We start from the raw sequence: 27,733 nt of genomic DNA, 5'->3' as shown, positions 1-27,733 counted from the left end.
ACAAATGTAGTTGAAGGCTGTAGTTTAGAGTACTTGAAAACGTGACCTCAACAGTTTCGTGGATTGACCGCTTCTTCAGGAGGCGTCCAAGTGAGTTCTCTAAGAATCAAATAACTACAATTACACATACAGCGAATAACAATGAATACATTGACAGTAACGTAACATTGGAGTGGTAATTAATTTCAGATAAACAATTATATAAACTCACCAACCACTGCCCAAACCGGGCTTAGACGGCACTGTGAGACGGGGGCAAGCACGGGGTTTTTTTACGGCAGAGTACACTGATATACAAAAAGAATGAAGAGCATATCAGATAAAGAAATAAAATATAATCAACTATGAATAAGTGCCCGGGTGAAGTAAAGAATAGAATGAAGTGACCAGGGGGAGAAGGAGAGGGAAAAGAATGAAGGAGAAGGAGGGAGGGGGGGGGGAAGGGGGTGTGGGAGGGGAAAGAGGGGGAGGGGGAAAAAGGGGAGGAGGGGAGGAAAAGGAGAGCGGGGAAAAAGGGGACGGGACCAGGGGGAAGGGGAAAATAAGGGGAAGGAGGGGGGAAGGGGGAAGGGAAAAGGGGGGGGAGAAAGAAAAAAGGGGGGGGGGGAAAGAAAGGAGGGGAGGAGGGGAAAAAAGGGGAAGGGAAGAGAGGAGGCACACAGAGGCAGGGGGGAGGAAAGAGGGGAAAAAAGGAGGGAAAGAAGAGGGGGGGGAAAGAAGAAGGGGGGGAAAGAGGGTGAAAGGGGGAGCGGAAAAAAAAGGGACAGAAATGTAAAAGGAAAAAAGGGGAGGAAGGGAAAAAAAAATAGAGGCAAGAAAGAGGTGAAAAAGGGAAAGAAATTCCCAAAAAGAGTAAACAGCACGGAAAAACACTCAAAACACAACAAGCACCTAGAACGGGTTTGCAGACCCCCTCTGAGGGAGCTACACAACCCGCTCTACACAATATAATTCCCAAATTATTACAACCTAACATTCAGACACTTTTGTCACAACCAGGTTTTTTAGTGCAGGCAACTCCAGAACCCAACAAACAAGGGAATCTGGACGCGCATGTACAAAAAACCCCGCACCCAGGCACTTCTCACAATTAGACACAGCAGAGCCAAAAATGGTAATGTTCATACATTGAACATTATCATTCTGACACCCTATCCACTATCCCCTGAGGTAGAACAAGTCCTACAATTAGCACTGGGTTTCTGCCCTATGGAACCTATTAACATCTATGAGACCATAAAAGATCTCTATCTCTTTGCCAGAAATCTAACATTTAGTTATATTTTCGATCACGATCGGAAACAGCTGAGACTGGAGAAAGAGTTGGCAGAACGAACCAAAAATTTCTCTATGGCTGAATTCCGAGCATTGCGTGATCTAATGCTCCTGTATGACGAGGGAGCAGTGGGTTCACAGGATGTTGATATCAGTAACGATCTTTCCAAAATAAACTCAAGCAACACCAACTTTACTCCAATACACAAAGACCACCCAAATAGCCTTAAACTCAAATCCTGAGCCTTTCCCGATCTAATGACATGCCCCTCCATCTGGGCCTTCCTACATGAATGTATTCTATCTCTCAAAAAAGAACAATGGGTAACATCATCATCAAATTTAACCATTGAACAAAATAGAGCCATAAGAAAACTTCAAAAAAATCCCAACTTAATCATTAAGCAGTCAGATAAGGGTGGAAATTTGGTACTGATGACGCATCAACAGTACCAAACCATGTGTCTAAAAATCTTATCCAACCCCAGTTGGTATTCCCCTATAGACATCTCTTTCATTCAAACAATTGACGAATTCAGGCACCTCGTAGTTGGGGCCTTCTGGGAGGGCCTCATCGACGAGGATACCTTGAAATTCGTCAATACCCAGATGCCACGTACACCAACATTTTATGCGCTCCCAAAGACACATAAAAACTTGACAATACCTCCAGGCCGACCAATTGTATCGGGCAAAGGATCACTTACAGAAAATGCACGTAACCTAGTAGATACATTCTTAATGCCACACGTACAAAGCTTACCCTCGTATATTCGTGACACCACGGATTTATTAAAACACATTGAGGGGATTCAAGTCCCTCCGGACGCCCTGCTTGTGGCTGTTGATGTCGAGGCTCTATACTCGAGCATCCCCCACGAGCAGGGCGTCCGGATGGCTGGATCTTTCCTCATGGAGCAAGACCATAACACATGGCCGGTCAATAATTTCATCTTAAAGCTTCTGGAATTTATCCTTACTAAGAACTTTTTCACCTTTATGGATCAACTTTACCTTCAAACCCAAGGTGTCGCAATGGGCACCTCATGTGCCCCGTCTTATGCCAATTTATATCTTGGTGGCTGGGAACGTAGCGTTTTTGGGGATGAACAATTAGAACCTTTTTTAGACCATATTTTATGTTGGCATAGGTTTATTGACGACCTATTAATTATCTGGACAGGGACCGTAGAACTTCTTAACATCTTTATAGAAAGGCTGAACAACAATCAATTCAACCTATACTTTACGTATACGTATGATATTCAGAGTGTTTCATTCCTTGATGTACAGATCACAAAGAACTCTTCAGGGAAATTGATTACAGATCTTTTCCGTAAACCTACGGCGGGCAACATGCTACTACATGCGTCTAGCTCACATCCCCGTCCTCTAATTCGCAGTATCCCTTATGCCCAATATTTGAGACTAAGGAGAAACTGCACGGAGGACGGGGATTTCCATTGACAGGCTGACGCATTACGTACACGTTTATTAGCACACGGTTACAGCCACACCAACTTGAGAAAAGCATTTAATAGAGCCTTTGCCCTGGATCGTCAGACATTACTGTATGGTCCCCTCCCGTACTAAACGACCTTTCAATGCCGCAATCATTACCAGATATTTCACTCATCATCATCAGCTGCGCAACATACTGTCCAAACATTGGCATTTATTGACTGATCATCACATTGTTAAAAAATACATTAAATCCACCCCTGAACTAGTATTCAGAAAGGCTACTTCTTTGAGAGATAGACTTACCCATAGCCATTATAGAACCCCTAGGACTACACCTAAAGAGCCCCGTGGCACTTACAAATGTGGCAACTGTCCACACTGTCCCTGGATTTTAGAGGGACACCAATTAGTGCTCCCCAACGGTGAGCTACTACTCCCGAGACATTCGGCTAATTGTGGCAGGAGAGGCATTATTTATTTAATGACCTGTGATTGCGGGGCGTTTTATGTGGGGCAGACCATTAGGGAGCTGAGGCAACGACTGGGAGATCATTTATATGCATCAACAAATGGTAAACTCACTACGGTGGGGTGCCATATTGGTATCCACCACAAATTCAACCTTCACTATGTTAAATTCACTGTATTGGAGGTTATCCCAGAGGACCCCAGAGGGGGTGACTGGGATCGAGAAATCCTCAAACGGGAATCGTTCTGGATAGAACGATTGAATGCTCTTACCCCCCCTGGCCTCAATGAGGCACATACGTATAAGCACTTTTTACAGTAGAAATGATGATGCCTGTGGCCTGCCCAGTCTTGCTGCCGCTCCCTGATGGTCCCCCTCCCCTCCCCCCCTTCCCCCTTTCCTCCCCCCCCCCCCCTTGACGCCCAACTTTCTAGGTCATTACCTTTTTAACGACATTAGATTGATCTATTCCTCCTTTCTTTCCCTTTTTTTTTTTCTCTCCTTTTCCCTCCTTTCCCCCCTCCCCCCCTTCCCCCTTCCCCCCACTTTTTCCTTTCCTTATTGTTTTTGCTCATTCACCGGAGGTCCCTCTTGCCTTATCTCTACTACGTGAGAATAATAGGCGGTCTAATTAATGCCAAGAAAAAATTCTTTAACAAAATGACTGGTTCTGTTTCTGTAACTTTATATATTAATTTGTATTATTATTACAATATTACAAGATTGTTTAAGCTGATTGTTTAATAAGCCATTGATGCATGCATCCGGATTGGTGATCGGATGCAATGCACAGATCTTCTGTATGTAATACATTGTTCTTTTGACTTTAACAATGGAATGTGCTCACCACCAGTGTGTGGCGTGAGGAGTTTATTCTCCCCTAGTGGCAGGCATGTGGCTTTCCAGGCAGAGGAGGGGCCCCTCCCTCGGATCGGGCCTCTTTTCATCCGCCTCCTTCAGCGGTGTAATCCACCGCCACTGTAATGGGCTAGGTGCATGCGCGGTAAAGTTTCCGCGCTTGCACACTAGGTGAAAGCCTGACCCGGAGACGATGACGCGGATGCTTCGGCGCCGCACGTCTTCTGGGTTGGGGGCATATAAGGCCGCCATCATGGCGGTCTTGTATACACGGCAGACACTCGGCAGGCTACTTACAGACGGGTGGACCACAAGTAAGTAACATATGAACCTCTGCTAGGTTTGTTTTTCTCTCCTCTTCCTGCTTCTTATCAGCCAACGAATGTTGTTTGCTTTAAAGAGAATGACGGCATTCCTTTCCTTTTCTCTTTCTTGTTTGATCTTACAGGTCCGTTGTGACAATATCAGTGATATTTACAGTATCTACCTGTTAGCCTTTTGTTTTCAAAAGCTGCAATGCTTCATTCTGAAATAATTGTCAAATTATACGGTCCCCAAGTATTATAAATCCAGGGTGACAGTTATAGAGCCCTCATTGATACCAAAGCAATGGTGGGTGTTTTTTTTCCAATTATTCCAATCAACTAATATTTGATTGATTAGATGCACTACAGGTGGAGGGCTGCCCTTTCCAATTTTCCCCCCCTCCTCCCTTTTTCAGCTGTTGTTCTGATCATTTTTCTTTTCCGTTTTTTCTTTTCTCCCCCCACTCCGTTTTTCTTTCTTTCCCTTTTTCACCTCTTTCTTGCCTCTATTTTTTTTCCTTCCTCCCCTTTTTTCCTTTTACCTTTCCATCCCTTTTTTTTCTGCCCCCTCCCCCCCTTTCCCCCCCTTCTTCTTTTTTTCCCCCCCTCTTCTTTCCCTCCTTTTTTCCCCTCATTCCTCCCCTCTGCCTCTGTGTGCCTCCTCTCTTCCCTTCCCCTTTTTTCCCCCTCCTCCCCTCCTTTCTTTCCCTACCCCCCTTTTTTCTTCCCCCCCTTTTTTCCCTTCCCCCTTCCCCCCTCCTTCCCCTTATTTTCCCCTTCCCCCTGGTCCCGTCCCCTCTCCCCCCCCTCTCCTTTTCCTCCCCCTCCTCCCCTTTTTCCCCCTCCCCCTCTTTCCCCTCCCTCCCCCCCTTTCCCCCCCTCCTTCTCCTTCATTCTTTTCCCTCTCCTTCTTCTCCCCCTGGTCACTTCATTCTATTCTTTACTTCACCCGGGCACTTATTCATAATTGATTATATTTTATTTCTTTATCTGATATGCTCTTCATTCTTTTTGTATATCAGTGTACTCTGCCGTAAAAAAACCCCTGTGCTCGCCCCCGGGGGAACGCCCATATTTGGGCATCTCACAGTGCCGTCTAAGCCCAGTTTGGGCAGTGGTTGGTGAGTTTATATAATTGTTTATCTGAAAACAATTACCACTCCAATGTTACGTTACTGTCAATGTATTCATTGTTATTCACTGTATGTGTAATTGTAGTTATTGATTCTTAGAGAACTCACTTGGACGCCTCCTGAAGAGGCGGTCAATCCGCAAAACTGTTGAGGTCACGTTTTCAAGCACTCTAAACTACAGCCTTCAACTACATTTATGGGCACTTTTAAATGTCACTGCAATTTTTGAATTATAACAGTTATGTGTGATGTCTATATCGTGTTCATATAGATGTTTTTTAAATTGATGTTTTTTGAATAAATTTAACTTTTACCTATAATCATATGTCTGTATGTGGTACCGGAATAGTCCAAGGAGAAAAAAAAAAAAATGTTTTGGGTGGTGAGGTAGGACTGGATTGGAGTAGTCCTTATGAATTTTTCTTCCTCCCCTTCCATTTCCCTCTAATTTAAAAATGATTGAAGGATGAAGGTACCCACAAAAATGTATCATTATTTGCGTGGCAATTATTTAATTAAATTGTTATTATACCAGAAATAATTGGTCTGTGTAGCAAAACAGAGTAATTCCATAATGTAACATCAGGGATCTGTTTACTAGTGGACAAGAAACGTTCGACCGCTGACAAACCCAGTCTATGTGGAATGCAGGTGTAGAGAGCCGTGACATCGGCCATGACCAAGAGAAGGTCATCTTGATAATCAATACCCTCCAGGCCTTGTGGTTGTCTAGGCCTTGTGGTTCTAGACAAAAATGACTACCACATTGAAATGTGTCGGATCTTGAGTGATGATAACACTTACACATTATTGCCCAATGATCCCATTAAGACCAGATTGATTGATTTGGTGGAAAAAGGCTTCCGGCAAGGGATTTTAGACAAAAAGGAGAGAGATTCTTTAGTACCAGTGGCTCCCCGTATCCCCATTATGTACTATCTCCCCAAGGTGCACAAGAATGCCACACAGCCCCCAGGTAGATCCATTGTGAGCGGGATAGACTCTGTGACATCTCGCATAGGCCGCTACATTGATTTCCATCTGTAGCCACTTGTACGAGCAATCCCTTCGTACCTTAAGGATACAGGCGACACCATACGCTGGTTGGAGGGTATTATCAAGATGACCTTCTCTTGGTCACGGCCGATGTCATGGCCCTCTATACCTGCATTCCACATAGATTGGGTTTGTCAGCGGTCGAACATTTCATGTCCACTAGTAAACAGATCCCTGCTGTTCCATCAATGTTACATTATGGAATTACTCTGTTTTTCTGCACAGACCAATTATTTCTTGTATAATAACCAGTTTTTCTTGCAGAAGAAGGGTGTGGCAATGGGGGCCAAGTTTTCCCCCATATATGTGTGTATATATATATGTGTATATATATATATATATATATATATATATATATATATATATATATATATGCCCTTTTAATATAAAATTTATTTTAATAATTGTTTTTTCTGGTTTATATATTTCTCGGGCATTAATATATCTTTGTCCTTCCCATGTGAATATCCTTTTTTTTTTTTTATATTCTCACTAGTTGTCTCCCAATATATGTATCATCGGTTGGTTGTTTATACGTTTAAAAGTGCATATTTTACTATTTAGTTAATTTTTTATTTTTATTATTCTTATTTTATTTAAGTACATATTGACATTTAATCCATATAGTATGTTTTTGGGAAATTACATGTGTGTCTGTGTGTATATGTATTTACATTTTTTTTTAATTATGCAGTCCCCTGTTTGCTTATTGCACATGTTTCATCCTTGCGCCTACAATTGTAAGCCTCTATTGTTGTATAGAGTGCACTTACAATCATCCCCACCAGGTGGCGATACCACCGAGGCATAAAAAAAGGCTGTTCACAGCCTATACAGATCAGCTTGACAAAGGAGCGTGCAGTGCCTCCATCTCATCACTGCCCACGCTCTGAAACGCATTGCATCATGTCCGTGACGTCATCCCGCCATGCGCTGCGTTCAATCCCTTACCTGAGACCTGCTGACTGTGCTCCAGACCTTGTTCTAGTTCCCGTCTGAGAGCTGGAAGACACCTGGTGGACATGGCGTGGGCTCTGATTCACACAGCTTCACAGGAAGAGACTGATGCTACCAGCCAGAACGGAGATTGATGTTCACTGGACTTCTCTATGCCTCTATAAAGAAACTTCAATTTGAGTTTTTTAATGCACCTTGTTCATTAAAATTGTACAGTTTTACTTGAGTGGCGCCTTTTTCTCTGTTTCCCTTTTCTTATGTCAGTTTTGCTGCAGCAGGTTCTATACACGGTACAGATGCGCTACTTTACAGGCAAGCTAAAGAGACCCAGCAGGCACTATATTTAAAGAAATGTTTACATTTTTATTGCTCCACTCTAAGCATCATTAAAATCACTGCTCCTTCAAAAACAATTTTACTTAAGTGGCGCCTTTTTCTCTGTTTCCCTTTTCACATGTTTTGGAGTTTTGCTTCAACTCCCCCCCCCCTCTGCAAGGCTGTCCTGGGTACAAAAGACTGTCATCTCATAACTAGAGCAACACAGCTCAAAGGACTCTTGTATGGACTTACGTTTACATTGTATGCCGCAGTTTTGCGCCACTATCCCCTGTATTTTTATTTGCAAAACTGAAGGCTACTTTTCACACTGAGGCGCTTTACAGACGCTATAGCGCAAAAAAAAAAGTGCCTGCATAGCGCCTGTAAAGTGCTGCTCCTGTCTCTCCAGTGTGAAAGCCCGAGTGCTTTCACACTGGAGCGGTGCGCTTGTAGGACGGTAAAAAAAAGCCCTGCAGCGCCCATTGAAATCATGTTTGTATCCTTTTGTCTCTGAAAGACTCAACCAAATGGGAAGGTTGTGCTCTAATTTGTTTTTTGTTTTTATTTTGTTTTTTTTTGTTTTTTAATTTATTTGCCTATTTCATGAACAAGAAGGATCCAACTCCTAAAGACCAATTGAACTTTCAGTTTTAATACTTTAAATACATTCCAGGTGCTTCAAAACAAAAGCCGAGCACAGTTCTCTAGTAGACTTTCTTCAGAAAGCAGTCACAGTAGAAAAGCCTGTTCCCTGCCAACATGCTGCAGAGAAGGACTCTTGCTTGATGTGTGGAAGCAGTGGTCCCTCTACAGAGGTCCACCACACACCCTACTGCAGTGATGGCGAACCTTGGCACCCCAGATGTTTTGAGACTACATTTCCCATGATGCTCATGCACTCAGAAGTGTAGTTGAGCATCATAGGAAATGTAGTTCCAAAACATCTGTGGTTCCAAGGTTTCGCCATCACTGCCCTACTGAGTCCAACCTATAGTTGTGCAATATGTAGCTCTCATGCTCCCTGCTGATTGGAGAACTCTAGCTCTGACTCAGAAGGGGGCATGTCAGACTTCTCCAGAGAGACCACTGCTTCCGCACAGGGAGCAAGGGTCCTTCTCTGTAGTTTGCTGGCAGAGTTCAGGTATTTCTACTCAAGCTGTGGCTATTTCTGAAGAAAACCAACTGGAATGTATGGCTGATTTAAACTGAATGTTCAATTCAGGATTAAACAGCTGTTGAGAAAAATGTAAAAAATAATAAAATAAAGAAAAGGAAAATAGGACACGTATGTTTAGAAAAGTGAATTAAATAAATTTTTTTTTTTAAATGATTGTATTCAAATTCTTACTGTCTCTATCCAGGGCACAATGAGGCATAAGCGTATCCTCATAAGCGCCTCCTTGTTTTCTATCACGACTTTTCTGATGAGATGGATCGTGAACAGCAAGAGCAACACCCAAATGATGCACCTTGCCCCAACACCAGCCAGAACGCCGCTCCCCATAATGAGGCAGTCAGTTACCCTGCTCCGTGGCAATTACACTTATCATCTGAATCTAAACAGTTTTGAGGCGGAGTTCCCCCAACTACAGAGTTACAATTGCACACTCATCCAGGAGCCAAACCAAAAGGAACAAGGAGCAAGCAAACAAAAACTGCTGATCCTGGCGGTGAAATCCCAACCCAGTACTGGGTTAAGGAGATCAGAACTGCGGAAGACATGGGCTAAAGAGAGAGAGATAAATGGATACATAATTAAACCAATATTTTTGTTGGGAAAGACGGGTGTGAAAGGACATATGGAAATGGCCAAACGTGAGAGCCAAGAGTACGGTGACATTCTACAATGGGACATGACTGAAGGACACCATAACTTGTCCTTGAAAGAACGCTGCTTCTTGGAGTGGCTGTATCTCAAGTTACCACAAGTGGACCACATTTTTAAAGGTAAGTTCCCAGACTAGGCACACTAAGGTATTTCCAAACAAGCCATTTAAAGCAAGAACTTCTGTAATTATGAACATTGTGGAGAAATTCATCCTCAAAATTCACAATAGAGGCACTGAAATTTTACCTCTATTGCTATTACTATCTATGGAAGCAGAATGCTGGCAGCCTGCCAATCCTGTACACTTCTACTCTACACAGTTGGCATTTCCATGCTGTTAATAACCAAATGAAACCAAATTTAGGCATTAAAGTGGTAGTAAACTCTGTTTTATCACTTATACCTACAGGTAAGCCTATAATATGACCTACCTATAGGTACTGTGAAAATCTTCTAAATTTGCACTGTATAGAAGATATTCAGAGTGCATGCAGCCAGTGACAATCACCGGCACATGTGCATGGTATGGATGGTCCATGCTGGACCATCTTCAGAGCCCATGCCTTCAGAGCAAGCTCATGTCTTTGCTCCCTCGGCCACTCATGTAGCTGGAGGCTGCGAACCCAGAAGGAAGACCAGGGGAAGATGGAAGCCCTCTTAGCGGTGACAGCGCAGCACTAGGGGGATTCGTTTTAAGGTGAGTCTCTCATAATGTGCTAGTATGCAATGCATGCTAGCACATTATGACATTGCCTTGCAGGGGAATTTTTTTTTTCTTCATCTGCGGTTTACTACCGCATTAAGGATAAGCTGATATAACTTCCAGGACACCTGTTGGACAATGGAGTGATTGTTCCTAAAGGGGTTTAGGTAGAGTCCTTCCTACCCTACACTCATTACAATAACTAAGCTTGGATTGCATTGAAGTCGCTGTTATATCATATCTTTTGCCCCAGAAAACACAAATCTTTGAAGATATGTAGAGTTATCTAACTTTTTGTTCAAAGAGGAATTACCCCTCCTAGGTAACTTCATGATTCCTGAGACTGCACTGATCACAAAAAAACAGAGGCATAACTAGAACCTTTAATGCTCCGATGGAAGAAACCATGAAGGATCCCCCTAACCCTGACCCGGGGCCCTTTCCATCGGTCCCAGGGCCCTTGCCACTGATTCCAGCGCCCTTTACTAACGTTGCAGGGGCCCTTTATTATGGTCCCGTAGCAGAACCCTTTCATGTGTTCTGCAGGAAGCCCGCTTCCTGCATAGTAGCCAACCTTTCCAAAAATTCAGGGACACCTATTTTTTGCTGTGTGTTCTGACAGACATTTTTGGCGGAGAACCTTTGCGCCAGCCATACGCATTTATGTGGCCTCTCGGCGTGTGGGCCTTAACGCAGAGAGGCTGCATATGATCTGCGAAACCAAATTGTTAACAAAGCTGTGCCGAGAGCCTGCACCCTGCGCTCTCCCAGCACAGGTACCAGCGGGTAAGGGAAAGCTAGGAGCTTTCCAATCATGTGTGTCTATGTCTCTGCAGCCTCTCACCCCTCTCCTCTCCTGTGTGTCTATGTCTCTGCAGCCTCTCACCCCTCTCCTCTCCTGTGTGTCTATGTCTCTGGAACCTCTCACCCCTCTCCTCTCCTGTGTGTCTATGTCTCTACAGCCTCTCACCCCTCTCCTCTCCTGTGTGTCTATGTCTCTGCAGCCTCTCACCCCTCTCCTCTCCTGTGTGTCTATGTCTCTGCATCCTCTCACCCCTCTCCTCTCCTTTGTGTCTATGTCTCTGCAGCCTCTCACTCCTCTCCTCTCCTGTGTGTCTATGTCTCTGCAGCCTCTCACCCCTCTCCTCTCCTGTGTGTCTATGTCTCTGCAGCCTCTCACCCCTCTCCTCTCCTGTGTGTCTATGTCTCTGCAGCCTCTCACCCCTCTCCTCTCCTGTGTGTCTATGTCTCTGCAACCTCTCACCTCTCTCCTCTCCTGTGTGTCTATGTCTCTGGAACCTCTCTCCCCTCTCCTCTCCTGTGTGTCTATGTCTCTGCAGCCTCTCACCCCTCTCCTCTCCTGTGTGTCTATGTCTCTGCATCCTCTCACCCCTCTCCTCTCCTTTGTGTCTATGTCTCTGCAGCCTCTCACTCCTCTCCTCTCCTGTGTGTCTATGTCTCTGCAGCCTCTCACCCCTCTCCTCTCCTGTGTGTCTATGTCTCTGCAGCCTCTCACCCCTCTCCTCTCCTGTGTGTCTATGTCTCTGCAGCCTCTCACCCCTCTCCTCTCCTGTGTGTCTATGTCTCTGCAACCTCTCACCTCTCTCCTCTCCTGTGTGTCTATGTCTCTGGAACCTCTCTCCCCTCTCCTCTCCTGTGTGTCTATGTCTCTGCAGCCTCTCACCCCTCTCCTCTCCTGTGTGTCTATGTCTCTGCATCCTCTCACCCCTCTCCTCTCCTGTGTGTCTATGTCTCTGCAGCTTTCTCACCCCTCTCCTCTCATGTGTGTCTATGTCTCTGCAGCCTCTCACCCCTCTCCTCTCCTGTGTGTCTATGTCTCTGCAGTCTCTCACTCCTCTCCTCTCCTGTGTGTCTATGTCTCTGCAGCCTCTCACTCCTCTCCTCTCCTGTGTGTCTATGTCTCTGCAGCCTCTCACCCCTCTCCTCTCCTGTGTGTCTATGTCTCTGCAGCCTCTCACCCCTCTCCTCTCCTGTGTGTCTATGTCTCTGCAGCCTCTCACCCCTCTCCTCTCCTGTGTGTCTATGTCTCTGCAACCTCTCACCTCTCTCCTCTCCTGTGTGTCTTTGTCTCTGGAACCTCTCTCCCCTCTCCTCTCCTGTGTGTCTATGTCTCTGGAACCTCTCACCCCTCTCCTCTCCTGTGTGTCTATGTCTCTACAGCCTCTCACCCCTCTCCTCTCCTGTGTGTCTATGTCTCTGCAGCCTCTCACCCCTCTCCTCTCCTGTGTGTCTATGTCTCTGCAGCCTCTCACCCCTCTCCTCTCCTGTGTGTCTATGTCTCTACAGCCTCTCACCCCTCTTCTCTCCTGTGTGTCTATGTCTCTGCAGCCTCTCACCCCTCTCCTCTCCTGTGTGTCTATGTCTCTGCAGCTTTCTCACCCCTCTCCTCTCATGTGTGTCTATGTCTCTGCAGCCTCTCACCCCTCTCCTCTCCTGTGTGTCTATGTCTCTGCAGTCTCTCACTCCTCTCCTCTCCTGTGTGTCTATGTCTCTGCAGCCTCTCACTCCTCTCCTCTCCTGTGTGTCTATGTCTCTGGAACCTCTCTCCCCTCTCCTCTCCTGTGTATCTATGTCTCTGCAACCTCTCACTCCTCTCCTCTCCTGTGTGTCTATGTCTCTGCAGTCTCTCTCCTCTCTCCTCTCCTGTGTGTCTATGTCTCTGCAGTCTCTGTCCTCTCTCCTCTCCTGTGTGTCTATGTCTCTGCAGTCTCTGTCCTCTCTCCTCTCCTGTGTGTCTATGTCTCTGCAGCCTCTCACTCCTCTCCTCTCCTGTGTGTCTATGTCTCTGCAACCTCTCACTCCTCTCCTCTCCTGTGTGTCTATGTCTCTGCAGCCTCTCACTCCTCTCCTCTCCTGTGTGTCTATATCTCTGCAGCCTCTCACCCCTCTCCTCTCCTGTGTGTCTATGTCTCTGCAGCCTCTCACTCCTCTCCTCTCCTGTGTGTCTATGTCTCTGCAGCCTCTCACTCCTCTCCTCTCCTGTGTGTCTATGTCTCTGCAGCCACTCACAGTTGCACAGAACAGAGAAAGTGAGGGGATGCAGAGATGTAATCACACATGATAGGAGGGTGGGGAGAGTTTGCAGAGATATGGTTACACACAAGAGCTGAGGGGAAGTTTTTATTAATAAAATAATATGTCTCTGCTTTCTAGATAGATAATATATATATGGTTAGTTATTTTCATACATAAGTGACTTTTTCCTCCCTACAGTTGACGATGATGAATTTGTGAACCCAGACGTGATTGTACAGTATATTACAGAATATGGATCCCCAGATACAATTCATGGTTTCCACCAGCATAGGCCACCTGTCATGCGTGAGACCAAATACAGCATTACAAAGACTCTGTACCCTCAGGAATATTATCCAGGTTTTGTATCCGGTGGTGGTTTTCTGTTCCCAGGAGCCTCAGTGAACGACTTGTACAATGTCTCACTTCTACTCCCTGTTTTCCCATTGGACGACGTATATTTTGGATTTCTTAGTGTGGCGGCCAACCTAACCTTTCGACACGACAGACGCTTCTATGTGCGAGGATTAAAGTACGATGTGTGTAGGTACAAAGAAGCACTGGTGGTCCATGGTATTAATGCAGAGAACATGGCACGGATATGGCGGGAAGTACAGAACAGCGAATGCCGCAAGGTCGAAGTCACGCCAAGCTGACAGACATACAGACAAAGCACTGCAACAGACAGGGAAAAAACTCATTGCTCAAAACAAGGACTAAAAACACATCTGACTGGATGGTGGAGGCTAAATAATGGATCCATATTTTTATAATATTAGTAATTATTTATAGGAAGGCAGATTGGAAGGTCCCATATTGTGGCATTATTATTGCATTTTTTTTAAAGGTGATAATTGACTGAGCAAGTATGGTGTCCAGTGCTGGGGCACTTCGCTGGATAAGACCTCTAAATGATGTGGTTACCGCCTGTACTCAGCGGCATTCACATTTCTATAGGACAACTATCACAATTTATTTTTTTTATTTATTTATATGTTTAAATTCATTAATCTATTCATGTTATTTAACCACTTGCCGACTGACCAACAGTAATTTTACTGCTGACTGGCAACTTGAGCAGGCACCGTTATGTACCAGTACATCGCCCTGCTCATGCGCACTGTGCAAGCCCCCTGGGGCACGCAGCAGCATGATCGTATCGGGCCGATGTGATCGGCCCCAATACCACGTGATCTCTGTATGATCACATGTTACTTAGTAAACAGTCATGAATGGAATCCATTCATGAGATCAATGTTTACTACTGTGTGATCTGTGATTGGTCACCAGTGATCACATTGCACCTGGGCCATTCACAGTACCCTGTACCATCTGATAGCTGTGGCCAATCACAGCATCACAATATGCTATAATTCATCCCAAAGGTCAAAGGTGTTCAGTAGGGGTCAGGTCAGGGCTCTATGTAGGACATTTTGAATTCCTCCACACCAAACTGGTAAACCTTGCCCTTATTGAGCTGGTTCCATTCATCTGGGAAGGCTTCTCACACAATTTTGAATTGTTTCTGGGAGAATTTGTGTCCAGTCAGTCCAAGGAACATTTGTCAGGTACGAATGGTAAATGAGAAGACTTGGATTACAAATGACATTCCAATTCCTTCCCAAAGGTGTTCAGTAGGGTTGAGGTCAGGGCTCCATGCAGGCTACTCAAGTTCCTCCACACCAAACTGGTCAAATCATGTCTTTATGGATCTGATTGCATTCACCCAATCGGCCAAATGAACATTTGTAAGGTACGAATGCTAAATGAGAAGACCTGGTTTTCAATTGACATTCCAATTCATCCCCAAAGGTGTACAGTAGGGTTGAGGTGAAGGCTCCATGCAGGCCACTCAAGTTCCTCCACACCAAACTGGTCAAACCATGTCTTTATGGATCCAATTGCATTCACCCAATCGGCCAAAGGAACATTTGTAAGGTACGAATGCTAAATGAGAAGACTTGGATTACAAATGACATTCCAATTCCTTCCCAAAGGTGTTCAGTAGGGTTGAGGTCAGGGCTCCATGCAGGCTACTCAAGTTCCTCCACACCAAACTTGTCAAATCATGTCTTTATGGATCCAATTGCATTCACCCAATCGGCCAAAGGAACATTTGTAAGGTACGAATGCTAAATGAGAAGACTTGGATTACAAATGACATTCCAATTCCTTCCCAAAGGTGTTCAGTAGGGTTGAGGTCAGGGCTCCATGCAGGCTACTCAAGTTCCTCCACACCAAACTGGTCAAATCATGTCTTTATGGATCTGATTGCATTCACCCAATCGGCCAAAGGAACATTTGTAAGGTACGAATGCTAAATGAGAAGACCTGGTTTTCAATTGACATTCCAATTCATCCCCAAAGGTGTACAGTAGGGTTGAGGTGAAGGCTCCATGCAGGTAAACCTTGCCCTTATTGAGCTGGTTCCATTCATCTGGGAAGGCTTCTCACACAATTTTGAATTGTTTCTGGGAGAATTTGTGTCCAGTCAGTCCAAGGAACATTTGTCAGGTACGAATGGTAAATGAGAAGACTTGGATTACAAATGACATTCCAATTCATCCCCAAAGGTGTACAGTAGGGTTGAGGTGAAGGCTCCATGCAGGCCACTCAAGTTCCTCCACACCAAACTGGTCAAACCATGTCCTTATGGGTGCATTCATCTGGGAAGGCTTCCCACACAATTCTGAAGTGTGTCTGGGGGGGAATGTGTGTACATTCAGCCAAAGGGACATTTGTCAAGTACGAATGTTAAATGAAAAAACTTGGTTTACAATTGACATTACAGTTCATCCCAAAGGTGTTCAGTAGAGTTGAGGTCAGGGCTCTGTGTAGACCACCCAAGTTCATCCACAGCAAACTGGTCAATCCATGTCCTTACAGAGCTGGCTCCACTCATCTCAGAAGGCTTCCCACACAATTTGTAAGTTCAGGTAGCGATGTTGGATAAGACCTGGCGAGCAATTGATGTATTCAGTAAGTTTGAGGTCAGGGCTCTGTGCAGGATATTCAATTTCCTCCATACTAAAGTGGTCAAAGCCTTTTTAGAGCTAGCTTTGTGCACATTCATGCTTGAACAAAAAAGGGCCCTAACAGAATGTTTTTCTTAGGTTTTCTAAAATTATAGTAGGGCAAATTACATACAAATCGGGCTTAGCGGAGTTTATCATTAAAACAAATCTATCCCAAAAACAAGATCACTTGGACTTACAGCAATTCACAAATTAAACAAAGCAAGATTTTTCTGCCTGGAATTACCATAACAGCATTGATGCCGCCATGGTCCACATTTATCTTCAGTGTCTAGAGCTCCCAACTATTGAATTTCCAGGGGCAAGAAGGTAAATTGACCCCTGCACTGATTGTTGACGTTCTTTAGTACTGATATTGTTCTGCTCTAAAATGTGAATATTTATGGAAAGACATTCAGTTACTTTATAATATTACACAGTTTCAACTGTTCTGAATTCTAATTAAAATTTATATTTTTCCATAAACATTTCTGTGAATTATTGTTAGTACAGTAGTCTGTCTTTTTGGTATTTAAAGTTGACATCCAGCCCTCCATTCAGTGTTGCACAGTTGTACCGGCTCCTCTCCTGGACTGAAAATGGCTTCCCACAATGTGCATTAGAACCTACAGGAAGTCGAGAGTCTGCCTCATTTCCTGGATGGAGACCACCTAATTTCCTGGCTGGAGAACGTCCAGCATTGTCTAGATCTTTCCTTCCCAGCCTGACTATCGCTGGCCTGCCCCATTGATTCGTTGGGTTTCAGTTCTTCCAGAGGCTCGGCATCACCTGTGGGTATTACCTAGGGTGGTCTCCATGAGAAACGACCACTCCTCCAGAATGGCATCCCCTCCTTAAGGCATGGATATTTGCATAACTCCCCCCATGACCTGGCTTATTGCTAACATCAGGACTGCCAGCCCTTCCCATCAGCCATGGTCTGTCTGCATTGCACTGACAAGCACAGTTCTCCATCACTGGGTGGGTGTAATGGAGGGTATATCATGAAAATGGAAAGGTTTCATTTAAAAATTTCATCAGCATATTGATGAGGGGAAAAAAAAGGATGAACCAGGGAAGGCAACTAAAAGCAAGTTGGACTTTAGCTTTAAATCCCCCCAGACTCCCTGCAATACTCATCTCTTCTCTGTAAGAAAATCCTCTCTGAGGTCCAGTACGGCCCAAGTTGAAGACTACCTATTGTCATTCCACCCGCTTCTGCATGCGCCTGCATTGCCGGCGCTGACTAATCACAGCACAAGCCAATCAGTGGGTGTCAGCCAGTGGCGCCCCCTCTATCCTCGCCACCCCCTAATTGAATAATAGATACATCCATAGCATGAATCTATCCATGGCCGCGGCCACCCCCTATTCAGGCGTCCAGCCTCTTTCAGGACGCCGGGCACCTGAATTACAGCGGTGGGGGTGTTTTTTTGGTTTTAAGCACCTGATTAGAGCCATAAGCTCTAATAGGCTTCAAAACAGGGTGGCGCAGAGCATTGCGCCATGAGCCCACCCAAGTGTTACAACAGCGAATGAATATTACACTGATCCTCAATTCTGCCAATCAGAAGCAGGTATGAGACCCGTTTTCTGATTGGCCGAAAAGAGACGACTGCCAATTGGCCACCAAGAAGGAGGGAGGAAGCGGAAGCCACCGCCGTGGAGACCTGTGGAGAGCAGCGGAAGCCGCCGCCGATCGACCGTCCCACCGACCCCCCCCCCCCCCCCCGCCAAAAAAAAAAAAAATTCCGTCGGCCACCACTGGTACTGGTGTCAGCTAATGCATGTCCGCCAGCACCCATTGATCGGTGAGGAGAAAGGCAGAACGGAGTTCTGTCTACCCTGTTTCCCTGAAAATAAGACCTAGCGTGATTGTCGGTGATGGCTGCAATATAAGTCCTACCCCCCAAATAAGCCCTAGTTAAAGTCCTTGTAGGTCTTATTTTCAGGGTAGGGCTTATTTTTGGGGAAACAGGGTAGGGCTTATTTGGGGGATAGGGCTTATATTACAGCCATCACCGACAACCACGCTAGGTCTTATTTTCGGGGAAACAGGGTATGCAAACAAGGCAGAGCTATGTCCTGTCAGCAGGGATGTGCTGGATTTTGTTTTCCTGCAAAGCACATCCCTTAGTGAAGGCACCTCACAGTAAACACAAAAACACTAGTTAGATACACGTTTAACCCTTTGATCGCCCTAGCTGTTTAACACCTTCACAGCCCGTGTCATTAGTACAGTGACAGTGCATATTTTTAGCACTGATCACTGTATTGGTGTCACTGGTTCCCACAAAGTGTCAAAAGTGTCAGTGTCAGATTGTCCACTGCAATATTACAGTCCCGCTACAAGTCGCTTATCGCCGTCATTACTAGTATAAATCAAATAAATAAAAATTCCAGTATATATACACCATAAAAAATACAGTGTGGCGCTAAAGTGAACTTGTTCTTCATTTGGGTCAGACCCACTGAAATATCAATCAGAGGGCCAAAACTTCCCAGTGAGGTATTTAATCAAATAGAATTTTGTTCAAATCCTATAGAGAAGAAGTAGTGAAATCCCTGAGTAAACACCCCTATAGTCTGCCTCATCAGATGTATATTATACTGTATCCAATAAAGTATAACCAGACAGAAGGTTGATTACAATACCCTAAAGCGGATATCTATGTAGAGATTAATAGATGTGCTATCTAAAAAGAAAGATCCCCATGAGGGGGAAATAAAAAAACGTAGTGTTTAAATTAGAATCCCGTGAATGAACACAAAATATGCTAAAACGTGATATCAGCAGACGTATATATCCGCTACAAACAAGTATCATATCAAATACGTGTGTTATATTGGTATATGAAAACATAAAAAATATAGAAATTATGAAAAATTCCTCCCAATATAAGTGCAATAATATATAAATAATGTTCATAAACAAACTAAATTTAAATCAGATGTGAGTCCCAATGTTGGACCTATGGAGGTACACCTAGATACTTGGCCGCTTGAACTCCCTCCGAACAGCCAGGATGGTTCCCGTATACCGAAGTGATAAGGCTGAAATTGTGGATATAGGTATGTATAAAATACTCTTACCAAGAGTGGTGGGCTCCCCGGCCAGCGGCTTCGGAGTCAAGGTAAGCTTGTGATAACACGAACGGCAATAAGTGGAATGCTGCTTCATCTGTTAGTAGAGATGCTGGAAGGTGAGGGTCCCCACCAAACGGTCCCCCACATTCAGGTATTCCATTCACCGTATAGCTCCTCCGGTGGAAAGATCAAAAGGAGAAACTCCACATAGCGTAAAACCGCTTCAAAAAAAACTTTAATGAAAGCTTTACAATGAAAAAGGATCACACTGGCTCATGGACCACACCAGAGACCAAGTATAGCAAAGGTCTAATGGCCCATAGACAATAACAGAGGCCAGAAAGCCAAAACTGATACAATCAATAAAAAAGCGCTTAATTTGGTCGTGGCATAACAGGCATATCTAACCCGACGCGTTTCGTCCGCTAGGACTTCAACTGGGGTGTATGCCCGCATGCCACATCAATGCCTATATATATACTAAAACATAATTTAAAATTAACCGCACCTGCTTACACTATGTGAGGTGCCACTTCCGGGTCGCACAAGATGATGTCAGCAAAGTGATTATCCTATCATGATGGGCAAAGGTGGGGATATAGAACCTGGCCTCCAAGTGAATGAACTGAATGCCCATTGGACGGAAGGATATACCGTCGCTATCGTGACACTATCCAGCCTGTGATCCTTCGTCTGCGACTGCCACGTGACTTGTAATGAGTCGCTTTGGGCGGTCCCGGATGATGTGTGTCAGCGTGGATATTACGGCCGCCTGTGATGGCCTCCATTGGCCCAGATGTAACCACCTGACTCGTGAGTAGTCACGATAGCGACGGTATATCCTTCCGTCCAATGGGCATTCAGTTCATTCACTTGGAGGCCAGGTTCTATATCCCCACCTTTGCCCATCATGATAGGATAATCACTTTGCTGACATCATCTTGTGCTACCCGGAAGTGGCGTCTCACATAGTGTAAGCAGGTGCGGTTAATTTTAAATTATGTTTTAGTATATATATAGGCATTGATGTGGCATGCGGGCATACACCCCAGTTGAAGTCCTAGCGGACGAAACGCGTCGGGTTAGATATGCCTGTTATGCCACGACCAAATTAAGCGCTTTTTTATTGATTTTATCAGTTTTGGCTTTCTGGCCTCTGTTATTGTCTATGGGCCATTAGACCTTTGCTATACCTGGTCTCTGGTGTGGTCCATGAGCCAGTGTGATCCTTTTTCATTGTAAAGCTTTCATTAAAGTTTTTTTTTGAAGCGGTTTTACGCTATGTGGAGTTTCTCCTTTTGATCTTTCCACCGGAGGAGCTATACGGTGAATGGAATAGCTGAATGTGGGGGACCGTTTGGTGGGGACCCTCACCTTCCAGCATTTCTACTAACAGATGAAGCAGCATTCCACTTATTGCCGTTCGTGTTATCACAAGCTTACCTTGACTCCGAAGCCGCTGGCCGGGGAGCCCACCACTCTTGGTAAGAGTATTTTATACATACCTATATCCACAATTTCAGCCTTATCACTTCGGTATACGGGAACCATCCTGGCTGTTCGGAGGGAGTTCAAGCGGCCAAGTATCTAGGTGTACCTCCATAGGTCCAACATTGGGACTCACATCTGATTTAAATTTAGTTTGTTTATGAACATTATTTATATATTATTGCACTTATATTGGGAGGAATTTTTCATAATTTCTATATTTTTTATGTTTTCATATACCAATATAACACACGTATTTGATATGATACTTGTTTGTAGCGGATATATACGTCTGCTGATATCACGTTTTAGCATATTTTGTGTTCCTTCACGGGATTCTAATTTAAACACCACGTTTTTTTATTTCCCCCTCATGGGGATCTTTCTTTTTAGATAGCACATCTATTAATCTCTACATAGATATCCCCTTTAGGGTATTGTAATCAACCTTCTGTCTGGTTATACTTTATTGGATACAGTATAATATACATCTGATGAGGCAGACTATAGGGGTGTTTACTCAGGGATTTCACTACTTCTTCTCTATAGGATTTGAACAAAATTCTATTTGATTAAATACCTCACTGGGAAGTTTTGACCCTCTGATTGATATTTCAGTGGGTCTGACCCAAATGAAGAACAAGTTCACTTTAGCGCCACACTGTATTTTTTATTCTTGATTCACAATTTGTCTAGTTGTTGTGCTGGCAGCTTTTTACACATTTTTTTTTGGGACTGGCACAATATTATCAATTCTAATTTTAATATATACACCATAGTTTGTAGACGATATAACTTTATTGCAAACCAATCAATATAAGTTAATGGGATTTTATTTTATTTTTTTACCAAAAATATGTAGCAAAATACATATTGGCCTTAATTCATGAAGAAATTAGATTTTTTTTTTTTTTTTAATTTTTGGATGTGTTTTGTAGCGGAAAGTAAAAAAATCTATGAAATTCATTTGGGTACAGCGTTGCATGACCGCACAATTACCAGTTAACCACTTCAGCCCCGGAATTTTTTCCCCCTTAATGACCAGGCCATTTTTTTTTGATACGGCGCTGCGTCGCTTTAACTGACAATTGCACGGGCGTGCGATGCTGTACTCAAACAAAATTTACGTCCTTTTTTCCCCACAAATAGAGCTTTCTTTTGGTGGTATTTGATCACCTCTGCGTTTTTTTTTTTTTTTGCGCTATAAACAAAAAAATAGCGACAATTTTGAAAAAAAAAAAAAACATATCTTTTACTTTTTTCTATAATAAATATCCCAAAAAAAGCATTTTAAAAACAAATTTCTTCATCGATTTAGGCTAATATGTATTCTATATATTTTTGGTAAAAAAATATCGCAATAAGCTTATATTGATTGGTTTGTGCAAAAGTTATAGCGTCTACAAAAAAAGGAATAGATTTATGGCATCTTTATTTTTAATTGTTTTACTAGTAATGGCGGCGATCATATATTTTTAGATGGACTGCGACATTGCAGCAGACAGATCAGACACTTTTGGCCCTTTTTTTTGGGACCATTGACATTTATACAGCGATCGGAGCTATATAAAAATACACTGATTACTGTATAAATGACACTGGCAGGGAAGGGGTTAACACTAGGGGGAGATGAAGGGGTTAAATGTGTTTCCTGGGAGGTGTTTCTAACTGTGGGGGAATGGCACTGACTGGAGGAGGAGGAGGAGAGAGATCGCTGTTCCTTAATCCTAGGAACAGCAGATCTGTCTCTCCTCCCCTGTCAGAACGGGGATTTGTGTGTTTACATACACAGACCCCTGTTCTGGCTCTCATGCCCGCAATCGCGGGTGGCCAGCCGACATCTCGGCCGCTGACCACACGCATCAGGTTCCCCGGCGCGCGTATGCCTGCTATGGCTCTTAAAAAGGAGCCCACGTACCAGTACGGCAATTCACGGGAACGAGCCAACCTGCCGCCGTATAATGGCGGCAGTTGGTCGGCAAGTGGTTAAATTAGGGCAGTGCTGAATAGCAAAAAATGGCCTGGTCATGAACCGGGTAAAATCTTCCGGTGGTCAAGGGGTTAATACTGCTGTAAGTCTCAGAGATATAATCACAGCTTATAGAATGTATCTGTTGCAATTATTCCCTCTACACGCAGTTCACTCGAAAATGACACAATGTAGCAAAAATGTATTCCTTTCATCAGCCACAAAACAAAGAGTTACCTGGCAGGAAAAGTTAGAGCCAACGTAGTACAGTTCACCCTTCATACTGATATGTCCAGATCTGATGCAAGCTATTGTATGAATACAGTCAAAGATTGATCAATCAATAGTCAAGCAAAGAACGCTCCCGAGGGGGGTTAAAATAGTACTAAAGGCAAAATCATACATGACATACTATCAGGGCCGCCATCAGGGGGGACAGCCAATGCAACTCTAAGGGGCCCGACTGGGCCAGGAGAAGGCAGACGCGGGTAAAGGGGAGTCATGTTGTGCAATACGGAAACAATATCGGCAGCTTCTGCTGCTCTGTGTCATTGAGCTCAGACATCAAGCTCATTACTGCCACCTCTGGCTACTATGTGCATGTGCACCCCTTGTGTGTGCTGCCTGTACTGTGTTATGTACTGTGATCGACGGCAGCTTTTCTGTGTCTCAACATTCTCAGTTGTCCTCATTTACAAGTAGGGGCTTGTAGGGAGGGGGGCTGTTTGTGTACAGGGAAGGGCCAGAGCTTTGTGTATTTATAGATTTGTGTATGTGGGGGCTGACATATATACAGGAGTGATGGGGCTGAGATATATACAGGTGTGAGGGGGGCTGACATATATACAGGTGTGAGGGGGGCTGACATATATACAGGAGTGATGGGACTGACATATATACAGGTGTGAGGGGGGGCTGACATATATACAGGAGTGAGGGGGGCTGACATATATACAGGAGTGATGGGGGCTGACATATATACAGGTGTGAGGGGGGCTGACATATATACAGGTGTGAGGGGGGGCTGACATATATACAGGTGTGAGGGGGGCTGACATATATACAGGAGTGATGGGGCTGACATATATACAGGTGTGAGGGGGTGCTGACATATATACATGAGTGAGGGGAGCTGACAAATATACAGGAGTAAGGGGGGCTGACATATATACAGAAGTGAGGGGAAGCCGACATATATATAGGTGTGAGGGGGGCTGACATATATACAGGTGTGAGGGGGGCTGACATATATACAGGTGTGAGGGGGGCTGATATATATACAGGAGTGATGGGAGGCTGACATATATACAGGTGTGAAGGGGGCTATCATATATACAGGAGTGAGGGGGGCTATCATATATACAGGAGTGAGGGGGGCTGACATATATACAGGTGTGAAGGGGGCTGACATATATACAGGAGTGAGGGGGTCTGACATATATACAGGAGTGAGGGGGGCTGACATATATACAGGTGTGCAGTGAGGGGGTCTGACATATATACAGGAGTGAGGGGGTCTGACATATATACAGGAGTGAGGGGGTCTGACATATATACAGGAGTGAGGGGGTCTCACATATTTACAGGAGTGAGGGGGGCTGAAATATATACAGGTGTGAAGGGGGCTGACATATATACAGGTGTGAAGGGGGCTGACATATATACAGGTGAGGGGGGCTGGCATATATACAGGAGTGAGGGGGGCTGACATATATACAGGAGTGAGGGGGGCTGACATATATACAGGAGTGAGGGGGGCTGACATATATACAGGAGTGAGGGGGGCTGACATATATACAGGAGTGAGGGGGGCTGACATATATACAGGAGTGAGGGGGCTGACATATATACAGGAGTGAGGGGGGCTGACATATATACAGGAGTGAGGGGGGCTGACATATATACAGGTGTGAAGGGGGCTGACATATATACAGGAGTGAGGGGGGCTGACATATATACAGGAGTGAGGGGGGCTGACATATATACAGGAGTGAGGGGGGCTGACATATATACAGGTGTGAGGGGGGCTGACATATATACATGAGTGAGGGGGGCTGACATATATACATGAGTGAGGGGAGCTGACAAATATACAGGAGTAAGGGGGCTGACATATATACAGGTGTGAGGGGGGCTGACATATATACAGGAGTGAGGGGGGCTGACATATATACATGAATGAGGGGAACTGACAAATATACAGGAGTAAGGGGGGCTGACATATATACAGGTGTGAGGGGGGCTGACATATATACAGGTGTGAGGGGGGGCTGACATACATACAGCAGTGAGGGGGGCTGACATATATACAGGAGTGAGGGGGGCTGACATATATACAGGAGTAAGGGGGGCTGACATATATACAGGAGTAAGGGGGGCTGACATATATACAGGAGTGAGGGGGGCTGACATATATACAGGAGTGAGGGGGGCTGACATATATACAGGTGTGAGGGGGGCTGACATATATACAGGAGTGAGGGGAGGCTGACATATATACAGGAGTGAGGGGGGGCTGACATATATACAGGTGTGAGGGGGACTGACATATATACAGGTGTGAGGGGGGCTGACATATATACAGGTGTGAGGGGGGGCTGACATATATACAGGAGTGAATACAAAATCAAAAAGGTTCCTCTGTGGGACTTTTAAAGGCAGAAATTCCTTGACAATAAATGTAATGAAAATGTATTGGTATTTTATTAGAAAAGTTTAAAAATAAATTGGTGACTTATGGGAAGTCACAATAGGATGCATATATCTATTACAGAAAAATACAAAATACAATATCAATAAACATATGTGTGTATGTATACAGACAACCACTTGAGACTGGCCAGTAGTGAACTGGGTCAGACGATGCCCGACGCGTTTCGAGGTTTGTAGCGAATAAACCTCTTCTTCAGGGCCTCATTGGTTGTCTGTAAATTAATAAAAAGCAAAAACAAACATATTAAGCAATTATACAGAATATATGAATAAGCATTACATATGCATCCTATTGTGACTTCCCATAAGTCATAAATTAATTTTTAAACTTTTCTAAGGAATTTCTGCCTTTAAAAGTCCCACAGAGGAACCTATTTGATTTTGTATTCACTCCTGTATATATGTCAACCCCCCCCTCATCCTGTATATTTGTCAGCCCCCCCTCACTCCTGTATATATGTCAGCCCCCAGACCAGCTCAGAGAAGGAAGGGTGGAGCCCAGCCCTGACAGTACCCCCTCCTCAATAACCCCTCCCCCTCGGAGGACCACCAGGCTTGTGGGGAAAACGTATATGGAAATCACAGAGGAGGACAGGGGCATGTACGTCCGAGGATGAGATCCAAGAGCATTACTCCGAACCGTACTCTTTCCAATGCACCAGGTACTGTATGCGCTCACGGAACCTACAGGAGTTAACAATGGACTGTACTTTACAATAAACCGAGGTGCGAACTTCAGAGAGGGAACATGAAGTCGGAGGTTGCGAGATGACAACCAGACCCTGTCCCCAACCTGGTAGGAAGGCGCAGGCAGGCGTCTGCGGTCAGCATGGAGTCTGTACCTATCATTAGCATGTCACAAAGCCTCCTGGACTTGTGCCCAAGTGGAACGAAGACCATGGAGATGCTCCTCTAATGCAGGAATACTCTGTGGAACACTCTGTGGAACAAATGAGTCAGGCAACATGGAAGGTTGGAAACCATAGTTCGCCATAGATGGGGACAATCAAGGCACTATTGTGAGCAAACTCTGCCCACGGTAAGAGGTCTGACCAGTTGCTATGATGGTCAGAAATATAGCAATGTAGGAATTGCTCCAAGGGCTGCTTGGCTCGTTCTGCGGCCCCATTAGACTGCGGGTGATTCGCAGAAGAGAAAGCAAGCTGAATTCCCAACTGTACACAAAAGGCTCCCCAGAACCTGGACACAAACTGACTACCCCTGTCCGAGACAATCACCTTGGGTAGTCTATGTAAGCGAAAGATCTCCCAAGCAAAAATGGAAGCCAGTTCCTTAGAAGTGGGCAACTTCTTAAGTGGAATACAATGAGACATTTTCGAGAACTGGTCAACCACCATAAGGATAACTGTGTTGCCCTGGGAGTTGGGTAACTCCACAATGAAATCCATAGACAGGTGGGTCCAGGGCCTCTCTCCATTGGGTATGGATTGTAGGAGGCCCACTGGAAGGTGTCGTGGAGTCTTACTCTGAGCACACATGGAACAGGCAGTTACATCAGCACAAAGACTAGGCCACCAGAATTGTTGGGTACAAAGGAAATGCCGCTCTGTGAAGTCTCCGTGCTTTCGTAAGTACTCCCGCCCTACTGCACAATGCTGGGTGCTGGCTATGCTCAAGTCTGCGGAGATAGAAGAATCCTGGACTGTCGCACTCCATACAAAAACATCTTTATTGAAAAATGAGATTAAAATCCAAAATTGCAGACATGACAAAAAGTGGACACAGCGGGAATAAAATAGCTAACACGTTTCACATTCAAAGATGCTTACTAATAGCTAATTTAATCAAAAAGCAAAAGTGTATATATAAAAGAAAAGGAAGGGGGAGGGAAAAGGTGAAACACCCAATCCATATCGACAGGCAATTAAGTAATCACACCTGCTACATGATTAAAGCTGAACTTCCAAAAATAGAATGCACTTGCGGGTTTAAAATGGTATAATTAGATATGAAAAAACAAACGGTGTTAAAGAAACTATAATAACAAGGATATAATGTAAATATATATAGGTGACCCTTTACAGTGCATTCAAGAATGGA

General features: G+C 44.5%; 1 protein-coding gene across 4 annotated transcripts in view; it reads left to right on the top strand.

Annotated features, from left to right (window-relative positions):
• The window catches only part of LOC141133628 (beta-1,3-galactosyltransferase 5-like), a 404,153-nt gene extending 387,251 nt beyond the window's left edge, over positions 1-16,902 (top strand). For all 4 annotated transcript variants that reach the window (XM_073623112.1, XM_073623110.1, XM_073623113.1 and 1 more), the window contains exons 2-3: positions 9,197-9,782; positions 13,601-16,902. In XM_073623112.1, the coding sequence (XP_073479213.1) occupies positions 9,203-9,782; positions 13,601-14,058 (1,038 nt within the window). In that variant the 5' untranslated portion in view covers positions 9,197-9,202 and the 3' untranslated portion in view covers positions 14,059-16,902. The remainder of the gene's footprint in view (positions 1-9,196; positions 9,783-13,600) is intronic.
• Positions 16,903-27,733: the final 10,831 nt, after the last annotated feature.

Source organism: Aquarana catesbeiana, linkage group LG03 (assembly GCF_042186555.1).
Source record: "Aquarana catesbeiana isolate 2022-GZ linkage group LG03, ASM4218655v1, whole genome shotgun sequence".
Classification (NCBI taxonomy): domain Eukaryota; kingdom Metazoa; phylum Chordata; class Amphibia; order Anura; family Ranidae; genus Aquarana; species Aquarana catesbeiana.
Note: the sequence above shows the minus strand (reverse complement) of the source record. Positions and strands in the feature narration are given on the sequence as shown.